Below are 13,308 nucleotides of genomic sequence, written 5' to 3' on the forward strand. Positions count from 1 at the left end.
TGGGCGCCTTAGTCATGACATACAATCAACTTTGAAGAGCACAACAGCATTATTTGGACGCAAAAGCCATATTGACACTTGAGGGCATGGGGTGATGTTGGAGGAAACAAGCGATTCCGTTCCCGGCTGGGTGTCCAAACAAAAGGCACATACCTGTGGTAGCTATGGTGACATTAATGAACAATGAAGCTTGCGCAATCAGGAATGTGTGGGTGCATTCTTCGATTGTATCCAAGGGTCAAATCAACTGGTATTACTTGAATGGCTTTAAAACCTACCGACGCAAATCGCTTGAACGCTCAATGTAAGCACAAAAGTTGGAGGCAACCACGCATCCCGCACCCTGGATCCGGAATATGGGTGTGTACAAATGGCTTCTCAGGTGCAAGCTGAGCTGCAACTAGCCCCCGCAAAGTCAACTAGCTCAACCTCTGCTCAAGCGACCGAGGCTCAGCTGCCACCCCATACGTTGTCTTCCTCAATCAAGCTTCCATATCTCCTGGGGTCGTCGTGGCTTGAGGACTCGCCTCTCTCACTGTCGTCGTCCTCATTCTCGCTAACGGCGTGCTCTGGCGGGGGGTGCTTCGCGGGTATCTGGCTTGGATCGAATCCTTCGCGGATCTCTTGTCCTTCTGGAGCAGATTTGTCGATACTATATGTACGGACGAAGTGTTTCTGCTCGGTACGATTCCAGGTATCCCCGCCTTCCTTCCTAGCCCGTACCCTTTCCGCTTCTTCCGCCTCAGTGTCTTCCATAACGAGGTCGATGAGCTGGCTACGATCCGAGTGCGCAGAATTGGCTGACTGATCCCGGCCTTGCCCAAGCTTTGACTCAACGCCTCCTCGGGAAGGTCTCTCTGATGAGCCTTCTGAAGGAGAGGTGCTTCGAGCCTTGCCCTTCTGTATACTCTGACGCAGGTGGCTTCGTCGTCGAGTTTTGTTGTCACGGGTAGGTTGGAACAAATTTCGATTCGCCGAGGTTGTGAGCAGCCCAGGACTACGATGTAGCCAGTCTTCGCGTCGAGCCTGGTGCGCTGTGATGACAGGATACTATAAAAGGAGGGTGGGGGTTAGCAAAGCATGGGCCTGGTACACCACAAGACGAGCAGCTTACATTCCAATCCCCAAATTCCAGGGTCCTGGCATTAGTATACAGCCGTTCGTCCTCTGGGTCGATCGCAATTTCCCAGTCCGGATCTGCTGCTCGATAATCACCGGCTTTCCCTCTGGCCTCCGGGGCAGGGCGCGTATAAGCTGGACCACTGGAAAGCAAGGGAGTACGACTGTTGGCTTGTTGCGGTTTCTGGATCCAATATTTTCCTTTTCCACCTCTCTCATATCGCATCCCTGCCATCATCCTTGCGACACGAGCGTGTGACTCTTCGTGAGCAATGACATTGTCTCCTGAATCAAAGGTTCGATAGTCGTATTGTTTACCCCGAAAAGTCTCTTTGGTATCCTCAATCAAGTCACGAAATCCAAATGCGTCCCTGAGAGCGTACTTAACAGGCATCCGGGCGGCTGAAATTGTTACATCAGCATAGTCGTGCCAGGAAAAGGCATACCAATGTGCCATAGCGAAGACAGGCATCTCAAAACAGATGAGGGCATCTTGAATAGCAGCGGCCAAGTTGTCCGCAGAATAACCAGGAACATTTGGAATTGCACCCAAAAACTGCAGAATGGACAAGAAAAACCCCTGCCAATAGGAAGCAAAGATGATGAGCTTGATACACAGGAACTTGGGCATGGGACGGAAAGGCTTCAGGTCCTCATGCATACAAACCCAGAACATGGCCAAGGAGTATAGACTCAAAGTGACGCTGGCGTTGTAGAGGATACCGACCCAGAGATATCCCGAGGTCAAACCGATATAGCCTTCTTGGTAGGTATTTGTGAGCTTGAGAATGATAGTGGCGACAGAGAGAATTGGCTTGAGATAAGCGTATTGCAGAATACCTCTTTTGATTGCCAGAAAGGTGTGCGGATCAGAGATGTCAACTTTGCTTATGTAGAGGTTCAAAGGCCAGGGATGTGAGACTGGAGGTCGACCATGCATCATAATGATGAGGGAGCGCTCGCCACCGAGAAAGTTTACGAGCAGTTGCAAGAAGGTGTAGATTGTGAAGGCCTCGTAGATATCGCGCAAGGGGTCGAGGTAGAAAGCAGCTTTCAAAGAAACAATGGAGGTCCAAGAAGAGGCTGAGTAGATGGGGACCATGAGCAGGATTCGGATGACATATCGTTGGAGCAGAGGCTTCCTGTAGTTCTTGGATTGCAGCCAAATAGACCTGCTCTGTATCAGCCTGTGTAGGTTTCTCAATAGCAGATTAGTCCCACAGAAAGGATATGAGGGTGGCAGCGAGCGACGCAACGCCAGTCAGGATAATAGTGACTGTGGTAAGCCTGTTGCCCGTTCCACCAGCGCTCGTGGCTGACGCCATGGTTGTAGGAGAAGAATGGCTCGACGGGTACTTGTCTACCTGGAGGTGGACATGAAGTTGGAGCTAGAGCAGGACATCATGTTGTAGACAGAGGCGGTTCGCGTGAGTGGGAGGTGGAAGAGAAGCTGTGGCTGTTGCCTGAAGGAAAGGCCTAGCAGGGAAGATGTATGAGCAGACAATTGGCAAAGTCATGCATGCATGGGTGAGGCACTGAACTTGAATGGAGATGCAGATGCAGATGGAGATGTACGGTACATAGTTTGCAAATGTCGTCAAGTTGCAGGCGGCCACTCTTTGCGGGGAACGGTGGAATGCAAAGTGCAGGTGCGACCAACACAACGCGGTCAGTCCCTTCCTCTCGCCTCATATGTACCACTGCACGACTGCCTTCGCTCTCTTCCCCGTTTTCACTCTCTCGAAGTCTCAGCACTGGCAGTCTTCGTTTCGGAATGCTCTCTACAATCATCTCCTGCCGCTATTTACAAACATGAGCGAGAACTCGCACGGTTCTGGCCCAAATCATCATGGCGGACTTGGGTGACCTTGTTGGCCAGCCCATTACAGGGAGCACAAGCTTTAATTGGTGAATCCTCAGCAACGTCCTCGAGTACGACTTCAAGCGTTACTAACTGCTACTAGGACATGGTTCATTGAGCTGGTCACCTGTTCATGTCTCGCCCTCTTCTTTCTCTTCTACTTCAACCGCCTCTTTGCAACTTTGGTGTCCTACGGCTTGAGAGCTTTCACATGGCACAAGTATCGCATATGGATCGACATCCAGTCTCTTCAGCTCTCCTTCCTCGCCGGGAGGATATTCTTCAAAGGTCTTCGCTATCATGCTGAGAATGAGACTGTCCTAATCCAGAGTGGCTACATCACTTGGAGATACTGGCTTCGGTCTGCCCGCCAGGTCGATCTCTCCATGACGGATGATCAGAGTCATGTCAGCTTCAAAGAGAAGACATCCAATCCTGGAGATGCTTCCCAACCCTCTGCTACTGTTGAGGACGACCAAGAACTGGGGCCCATCGGGAAACCTGACGCCTCCGACGCACGACTTGCAATCACTGTTTCCGGCCTAGAATGGTTCGTGTACAACCGCACACCAGTCTATGCTTCTTTCTTCAAGGATGACCCTTTGGCCAAGTCGAAAACTGAGGACACGAATCCGGAGAAAAATGGAATGCTGCCCAAGTCGTTTTCGGGGAAACTACGCCATCGCCTCGGGACAGCAAGACCAGACTCTAAAGATACATTCGCTAGCGAATCCTCAACCGATAGACTCTCCAACGAGAAAAGTGATCAGTCCTTGGGGCCAGATGAAGCGAGGGTCCCTATCTCTCGGATGGAGACCTACACCAGTGCTGCCTCCCGCGAAGACGAGCCTACAACAAATGTATCCACCTTCTACTCATTGATGGTGAGGACCCTGCCAATTTCAATCGAGTGTACTAAAGGAGCTATCACTCTGGGCAATGAGAACACGCGTGCTATTATGGTTACCACGTTTGCATCCGCTTTCGGCCACATAGATGCCGCTACGTCTGGTCCTCTAGACATCTTTCGTCAAGTTTTCGATTTCGAGATCGACCACCCCAAGGTTGAAATGAAGCCTAATCCCGACTATCGCAGATCTCAAACTGCCGCCGCAGAGAAATATATATCAGCTGCTGAATCTCTGCTGCGCAAAAAAAGACGGTGGTGGAAAATCGATTTCGGAATCGGAGACCGAGTCAGGAGGATTGGCCATGGTTTGAAGCGCCTTCTTCCAGGACTTCGTAGCTCGCGTGGATCCTTGCGGACTTCGGCCTCACCCGATAGGGTGTCTAAAGGGCATTTCATTTTCGAGGACTTTCACGACCAGAACAGGTCATGGCATGGCTTGACCCGCTATTTAGATGAAGATGAGAGGGATGACCATGAAAGCTGGTCCCATGTGGACTATGCCAGGTTTTCACAGGTTTTGGACTCACCTGCAGTACACCTGAACTTCTATTGGGACATTCCAGGCGAAGTTGTTGAAGAGCAGGAGGGTGGGCAAGAACCAGATGCCAACTGTGACGAAGTGAATGGATGTAGCCCCCCAGGTTATGGCTTGGATTTGACTGTCAGAGGCGGCTTTGTCAACTACGGCCCGTGGGCAGACAGGCTCAGACTGGAGATCCAGAACGTTTTTTTCCCAAACCCATTCAAATCTGTCACTCCTGCAGAAGCTCTCGGTGTTGGGCAGCCGAGGCAAAGTACAGTCATGACCATCCGAGTCGACCTGGAAGATGAGGTGAGCCTTCGTGTCCCTACCAAAGAACGTTCAAAAGACTGGCAATGGAGAGGGCGAGCCCATACAGTTCGAGACGCAGCTGCTGTTCGCAAACAGCGGGGGAAAAGACATTTTCGCTTTCGCAGATCTCAGAAGACCAAAATTGGACCTGATATTCGACCCTTCGGTTGGTTGACTGTCTCAGCAGGGAAAGATTCCACAGTTCGCTATGATATGGATATGTTTCCCCGAAGTCAGGGCTATCAAAACCTGTTAAGGCTTGACCTCAAAAATACAAAGGCAACATCAAGCGTGAACCACGCTCTCCTCTGGCGGTGCAGATCACAAATGGTATTCTGCGACCTCTCAAATCCTCTCGCCTGGAACAGCCCTCACTCTTGGATCTTTGATGTTGAGAACAACGCGATGGAAATGTTTCTCTTGAGAGACCACATGTTTCTGCTGACTGACCTGATAAGCGATTTCACCGCGGGCCAGAAGCCCGATTACATGACTTTTGTGCCATTTCTCTACAAGCTCCATTTGACATTCCCGAACCTGAAGTTATATCTCAATGCTAATGACTACAATATCATCGACAACCCTTGCGACTTGGAGGAAAATGCATTCTTGATCTTGGGATTTCAACAACTTACGGGGAATGTAGATATTCCCATGCAGTACTTCGCCCCCCGCCAAAGCAGTGTCAAATTTCTCGCCGAAGGCCACAATGCCTATCTGGAGCTGGTGACACCTTTATGGAGCACTCTTAATACACTTGTCGAGGAAAAGACAACGGCTACATTAAAGCAGCTCAGCCTAGAGGGCTCTTACAACTACTACACAAATGTCGCGCCCACCTTGACCGATTCCTTGTTCATGACGGTTACGGGATACGCTCCCCAGTTCTACCTACATGGGTACCTAATCCGTTATTTCATGAATGTCAAGGAAAATTACTTTGGAGAAGACTTGCACTTCCGAACATTGGAAGAATATCAGAACATGTTGGCCGATCCTGAGAATTATGCTCCTCGCCCTGGACTGAAAAAGGAGAACGATCTGGACGTTATCCTAACAGTACGGGCTGACAACTCAAGCGTCTTGCTGCCAGCTAACATTTACTCACGGACAGAATGTGTGCGGGTCGATGTGCTCGCGGTTGAAGCGGATATGCGATTCACCAACTATTACATGGATCTACAAGTTAATTCAAGTCCCCTCGAAGCATCGATACAGTCCACTCCCTCAAGCAACTCAAAGGATGGCACTAGCATCTCAAATTGCCAGCTCTTCATCGACAGTGCTGGCGTCTATGGCCACCGACTATTCGGAGCTCCACCAACTGAACCAACCTACGTTTGTAATTGGGACATTGATGTGGGTGAAATCACTGGCGAGTGCTCGTCCAAATTCATACAAACGTTGATCCCTGCAATAATGTCGTTTGTCTTCACTTTGGATGATGATGAGAATGCGCTTCCAGAAATCAAGAAATCAATCATTCACGACGTGACATTCTTGAGGGTCAACCTTGCAGCCTTGCGTCTCTGGCTCGTGACGACTGGAGCTGCATTTCTGTTTGAACTGTCCGAATCCGATCTTTCCTTTGGGGATTGGGCTGGTTCCAGCTTTGCCAAAACATTGAGAGCACATGTTCCGCGGATCTTATTTGCTGTTGTCGACCATACAAGCGCGATCCGCCATCACGATGGTCACTCTGGTCGGGTCAAAACGCATGCAAGCTTCGAAACTTCGCTCACCGTGGGCTCCCTCGATAAGTCTGAAGATCTTGCCCACACAAGGGCTTTGCAACAACAGCATATTCGTTATCACGACCAGCGTACTCACCGTGCTGACTGGTTGCTAAAAGCCAATCCGCTCTATCCCGCAAACCACAAGACGCCGGATTGGGCTCGCGAAAGACCTGCAATGCCCGTACCTGTCTTACCTGAACCAGTGGGCCAGGTACGGAACACTAATCTGCTCGGCGGAACCGGAAATAAACAAACTCCCAAAGAGAGAATCCGCAAGAGCTCATTTCTTTCTTCTTCGTCGGTCTCACTACATAGAAGCGGGGCTTCGAAACCTCATGCTTCTGACAGGCGTTTACTACCCCCGGCCTTGAAGGGAGGTTATCAGGGTGGAACTTCTAAAAATCCATTACCTCCTTCTGAGAACTTGATTGCTCAGGGCAAGACCACCTCCAACCTTGCCGATATGAATGATTTACATGCCCATACTAATCTTGTGACTTTCTCAAGCCCTTGGACCCCGCCTCACTTCACGCTGCACAATGTTCAGCCAGACACTACGAATATGCCACCAGCATCAAGCCTAGTGGCCCAGGAATGGAGTAACCTGGTGTTACATACTAGCATGTCCGAGACACAGCATGGTGAATTCGAACATACGCCTCACAACGGACTTGTCTGCTTGGTCGGAAACGGATTATCTGGATTCTGCACGCCGGATATGTTCTTGTCCATTGGAGAGCTGATCCGCGAGCTTCGTACAGATCGCCCGGTTGACTGGCTCGATCAAGTTCAGATCGATCTCATGAAACAGGTGATGGAAATGTACAAGCATCGAGATCACGGACACCTGGTCGATATCGCGATTCATCTACCCAGAGCGCATATCAAATTAATTAACAGCATCGTAGCAAGTGAAAAGTTTCCGGGTTCTAATGATCAGTACAACATAAAACTGGTTGAAAGTCAGGTTATGTATCGTTCGCTGCACCGGAAGACCAACGCTCAGGAACAGAAGGCTCAGGAACAGAGCCAGGTTGTTTATGGCTCTATCCAAAGCCTATCCATAAGCGCTCGAGACGATGCTCTTCAACCTGGGAAGGCAGGAGCACAAGCGGAGTTGTCCCTGGCTAATACTGGCTTCTGGCTATACATGAAAGAGGAAACGAAATCAAAGCTCCAACTGAGCAACTTCGATATTGTTCTGTGGTCAGACCGGCTTGCTAATATGGCTGGGTTGATACAACGAAGCGCGGTAATGGTAGATTATATTGCCGGTGCCTTTTCTGGACTTGACGAAAGCTCCAAGTCAAAACACTTGATCTATCATCTCACTCAGGCAGGCTCTTCGGTGTCAGACCCCGTCTATTTGACCAAACCGTCCTATGTTTTACGAAGCGCTGACAAGCATGTTCGCCTTACAGATTCCTGGAAGATCATGACCCGGCTCAGATATATATTCTTCACTCTACTCAGTGAGAACGACTCGCTTGCATTGGGAGTATGTGACTGTAAAGCGCTCGAACTTGAGAGTTCGGCTCGGAAGGATGTTCTCTCCTCTTTCGAACGTTGGCGCGGTTGGGACTATGCAAGGGACAGAGTGCCCCTCATGAACAAGCTTTTCGAAGATCTTGGGCCTGGTTCACCCAGGTTGGTTGAAAGACCTCCTGCTCTTTCCACCGAAATTGTCGTCGGCAAACTTGGGTTCATTCTGGACCCGGGTCCGAGGCAAAGCGATCTAGCAATGCTTGGTCTCGATTTGAATTTAGCTCTTGGCCCAGTAGATGGATCTTTGAATGATCAACCTACACAGAAAGTCATCGTACAAGCATACCTTGCGGACATTGCACTGCATCTCAACTGGGCGTTACTTGAGTTGGCACGCCAAGTCATAGAGCTGGGGAACCCATTTGCTGCAGCAAAGCCAACTGTTGCCATCAAAAGAACTGCTCAAGTCGACCAGTCTGTAACCAGAAGACAATTCACCATTGTCCTTGGAAGCGATGCAGCCTCGATATATCTTACGACACTTAACCTGAGGTTGAAGTGGGGCGCTGAGAGTTTCAGAAGTGCAGTCTCTTTTAACACAGGCGGCATTCGACCAGAGGTTGCATCCTTCACGATTGCAGCAAATACAGCTATGGCTAGATTCAAGAGTCACTCACGCTCACTGCTGATGTGGGAATTGAGGTCGCCAAAACTATATGGATCAGTCTCATATCAAGCTTTATCGACAGAAAAGACGATTGTACGAGTGGGCGCTGCAAGCAACAAGCTCCGATTCGAGATGAAGGAAAACATAGTGGGACTGCTAAGTGTTGTAGAGTCTGTGATTTATGACGAAGTCCACATCATTATGCGGTTGAGAGATCAAATGCCGCTAGGAGAGGACGAAAGCCATGCTGCTGGGCACATTCGAAACAATTCGCCTCTCGATCTCGACCTCCACATCGCAATGTTTTTGGACGACTACAGATTGAAAATCTCGATTGTTCCCACACTCTCTTACACCATAGCCGGAAACGTTGCGCGGACATCTGTCTTGCCCCGCAAAGATGGTGGATTAGACATTAATTTTGACATAAAACAGCACGAACATCTTTTCGAAGTACCACGTGGGACGGCTAGGAACAATTTATCAATCCTGAAGATGCCACCGATTAGTGGCCGTCTCTCGGTGCGGCAAACACCCCAATTCGTGGTGGTTCATGCACGCACGACAGTGGAACAAGTCAACCTCGAGGCCGCTGGGGTGAGAGCATGTTTCGACGCCCTGAATCAGCCTGGCGTAGTGCAACTTGTTCCGGATACCAAAAGATTAGTACAGCGAATACGATCGTCTCTAGATCAGGTCAAAGGTCGCCCAGCTGAATCCCACCCGACACAGCCTGTCAAGCCCATGTTGATGTTGCGATTTGCTATTCATGGCACACTTGCAGGAGTGAACATACACATGAGCGCTCCCTCAGTTCACCAAGGAAGCAATTACAAGGCTGAAATGGAATTGAGACTAGAAGGAACCACTCTTTTCATTCATAATGAATCTGATGACTTAAATTCAATATACGAACACCCACAGTTCTCTCTCGACTCGAAGGGAGTTGGATTAAGTGTCTATCGTACAGCTGGTCACAATAAGGTCAATGTGGGGAAGGTAGTCGTGGGGCTCAAAGCGTCTGGAAGAACTTCAAATGATTCCGGTTCTCGCACATTCCAAGTGTATCGCGCGAAAAGTGAAGGCATTACAGTTGAACTATATGAAGAAACTGCTTCTGTGGGTGTTGACATCGCCCAGTTCATCCAAGACCGTGTTCAGTCCATCAAACTTGCCGATGCCTCTGACAACATCACACGACTGAGGCGGATGACAGCCGCGGGCATATCAGATCGCTTGAAGCCTAAAGACCAGGTAGAGGCTGCTTTGGTAGCAACGATGTCACAAGAGTCGACATCCTCGGCACTCTACGATTCCACCTACGCTCTTGATCTAGAGAAGATCTGTATCCGCTGGAACTTGACGCGCCACTCAGTGCTATCCCCTACGCGAGAACCGGAAGATTTAGTTTTCTCAATTCGCAGAGTTGACCTCCAGACTAGACAAGAAGGGACTGCAAGACTTTCCATTCTTGACACTCAATTGCAGATCGTACCTCAGTCTCAAGCAGATTCTCCCACTCAACGAACAGCTAACTCTGCGCTGCTTCCAGAAGTCGTTTTTGGTGCGGTGTATCTGAGTACCAAGCGTGATCGCCGATTCGCCTTTCAAGCGAAGGGCAAAGCCTTGGATCTTCGGCTTGCGACAGATTCTGTCATTGGAGCCCACGCTCTCCAAAAATCAATCGCCAATGCGAGTGCCGATCTACGGGAGGCAAAAAAATCTGCGACAGAGAATCCACAAACATCTGGAACAGAGCATTCCGGCTTTCTAGGAGGGAACCGGCTGGCTTCACTTCTTGTAGACGCAGATTTTGCTGGCGCTGTGGTCCACATCAGTCCACGCGCTGAAGTACAGCAAAATACCTCGGTTTTCGGCTTCCTGAAAGGCAAAAAGCGATCGCGTGCCGGTCGGTACGGACAAGCTGTCCAAGGAGACGATGCAACTTCGGCAATATTGAAGTCTCCTGGCGTCGCACTCAAAATTGAGTACAGCGACAACGGACAGGACGATCCATCCTTGAGTACCGAGGTCAAGGTGGCAGCATCATCAAACACCCTGTACCCAACTGTTGTACCTCTGATCCACGAAATTTCATCCAGTGTCAAGGAAATTCTAGGTGACGAAGACTCGACTGCGGAACAGCCTCCTCCACAGGTTCCGCGGACCAGTTATCTTTCCGATGCCACGATCACCAATACCACTCCAAAAGCAATCTTGGGTCGTTGTAAATTGAATGCCGGTCTCTACATCCAGCGGCAGGAATTCAGCCTCAGTTGTCAGCCCATCGCGCGAGTTGCTGCGACAACAAGGTTCGCCGATATTTTTGTGGCTGTCAATACAGTATCGGCTCCCGATCAGGAGCGCTTTTTTGCGGTTCTGACTACTTTCAATAAGCTTGAGGCCTCGGTGCAACACGTCTACTCGAGGGAATCCACAGCGAGCTTTGAAGTCGACTCAGTTGTGATGTCACTAATGAACAGCAAGCACGTCAGTTCCCGAACTGGAATTTCCGTCATTCTCAATATCAGTCCGATGAACATCGACATCAATGCAAAACAGGTCCAAGACTTTCTCCTCTTTCGCGAGATATGGTACCCTGCTGAGCTTCGACGTGCTTCGAAGCCTACAACGTCTATTGCGACGACGCAAGATCAACAGGCTTATGCAATGCAGCGGTATCAGGAGATATCCGCCCAGGGAACTCTGCCATGGCATGCTATCATCTCAATCCAGGAGATCAAACTACAAGTCGATCTGGGTCAGGGATTAGGCAAGTCAGTCTTAACAATTTCTAAATTATGGGCTTCTTCGAAAAAGAACAATGATTCGGAACAAAACCTTTGCATTGGCTTTGACAGAGTCGGCATCGACAGCACAGGCAGAATGAGCGGCTTTGTCGAGCTTCAAAATATGAAGGCCAGAACTTCCATCAGGTGGCCCATAGATTCGGAGGCGCACAGAAGAGCTCCGCTGGTGCAGGCCTCGATTGCTTTTGAGCATCTTCGGGTCAAGGCATCCTTCGACTATCAACCTTTTGCTGTAGCAGACATCTCTTCTTTCGAGTTCTTGATGTATAACGTCAGACAAGGCCGAGGGAGTGCGACTGATCGTTTGGTAGGCATTCTTGATGGTGGCAAAGTGCAAATCTTTTGTACAACCGCGACAGCCGGACAAGCCTTGGCTTTGGTACAGGCCTTCGAGAGGCTCGTGCAGGAGAAGCAAGAGGCCTATCAAACCTCTTTACGCGATTTGGATAAGTTCTTGCGAAGGAAGTCGGTCTTTCCCTCGAGCAGCTGGGTCACACCACCTTCACAATTGAAGGAGAAGTCCACCAGCAAAGGCACGTTCTCGCTGCACACAGACGTAGTTGTGACGCTCAAGGCATTGGATTTGGGTGCCTTCCCAACTACATTCTTTGACACCCAGATCCTGAAGGTCGAGGCGACTGATGTGCAGGCACGATTTGCTGTGGCAACAACTGAAGGCAAGACTCATAGTGGACTCGGAATGAGTCTAGGTCAAGTCAGGGTAGCTCTATCCAATGTGAACCGAGTCACCACGAAGGCTTTGAGCGAAGTATCGGTCCCAGAGGTTATCGAGCAAGCAACAACTTCTCGAGGAGGCACGATAGTGAAGGTCCCTCGACTCGTCTCGTCCATGCAAACGTGGCAAGAACCAGACTCGAATATCATAGAACATGTCTTTCGCAGTACATTTGAGGGCAAAGTGGACGTTGGATGGAATTTTGCACGAATAAATTTTATTCGTGGTATGTGGCAAACACATTCCCGCGGGGTGGCTCAACGACTTGGAAAGCCTTTGGCTCCTTCAGCAGTCAAGATTACGGCCGAGCCACAAGGTGAAGGGGAGAACGGCGGGCAAGAAAAAATCACTGCGGTGGTCAATGTTCCCCAGTCCCGATTTACATATGTTGCTCTTGTGCCACCGATGATTGACACTCCTCAACTTCGAGACATGGGAGAGGCAACTCCGCCGTTAGAATGGATAGGGTTGCATCGAGACAAATTACCGGAAGCAACACATTCTATCGCGATTGTTTCCCTTTTGGAGATCGCCAGGGAAGTCGAAGATGCTTATGCTCGAATTCTTGGGGCCAGCTAAGATTAATCGCTAAAGGTCATTGGGTGCATAGCGAGGCATAGCGAGGGCGTTTTGAAGAATTCCTGAGTTTGGTATCTTTTGTATGGACAAAGCAGGGTTGCTGACTGTCTGAACGACTATATTAGTAATGGTCAGACACAGTCACCAGGTCACTATCTAGGTACCCAGGCCACTCCTCGTCAGTTTGAATGACTATCGTTGAGTCGCAGAGAATGGATGGGTACATCCCTACTGGTTGTTGTACTAGACTGGTTTCGTATCTAATTCCCATGTGAGTGAGTCATTTGCCTGTGAGTGAACAATGCCAGCCCGACCTCGCTCGGACTTGATAGGGCTTTGGGAAGGGCTGGATCTGCTTGAAGCAACAGCAATAGTGTTGTCGCGAATGGGAATCTCGGTTCCATAAGGTTCATGTCGTCTGCATGAGTCTTGTCTTACTGATTCTACCACCGACTCTATGACCAGCAAGGCTTGGGTGGTAATAACAGGATGGATGGTGATTCACACACTTATCTCCGGCACCCACTGCCAATGGACCGTTCCGCACTAACCCATTCGGTCGAAGAGCGGGGG

The 13,308-nt window shown here is 49.8% G+C and overlaps 2 protein-coding genes across 2 annotated transcripts; one reads left to right on the top strand and one right to left on the bottom strand.

Annotated features, from left to right (window-relative positions):
* Positions 1 to 450: 450 nt before the first annotated feature.
* A1O9_05721 (uncharacterized protein) lies at positions 451 to 2,444 on the bottom strand (the record flags this gene model as incomplete). Its single annotated transcript, XM_013404937.1, has 3 exons — positions 451 to 1,050; positions 1,115 to 2,291; positions 2,341 to 2,444. The coding sequence occupies 3 exons, from the start codon at positions 2,442 to 2,444 to the stop codon at positions 451 to 453; spliced, it is 1,881 nt and encodes a 626-aa protein (XP_013260391.1).
* A 524-nt stretch (positions 2,445 to 2,968) lies between these two features.
* On the top strand, positions 2,969 to 12,735 carry A1O9_05722 (uncharacterized protein; the record flags this gene model as incomplete). Its single annotated transcript, XM_013404938.1, has 2 exons — positions 2,969 to 3,027; positions 3,084 to 12,735. The coding sequence occupies 2 exons, from the start codon at positions 2,969 to 2,971 to the stop codon at positions 12,733 to 12,735; spliced, it is 9,711 nt and encodes a 3,236-aa protein (XP_013260392.1).
* Between the last annotated feature and the right edge of the window lie 573 nt (positions 12,736 to 13,308).

Source organism: Exophiala aquamarina (assembly GCF_000709125.1).
Source record: "Exophiala aquamarina CBS 119918 chromosome Unknown aczIA-supercont1.4, whole genome shotgun sequence".
NCBI classification, from domain to species: domain Eukaryota; kingdom Fungi; phylum Ascomycota; class Eurotiomycetes; order Chaetothyriales; family Herpotrichiellaceae; genus Exophiala; species Exophiala aquamarina.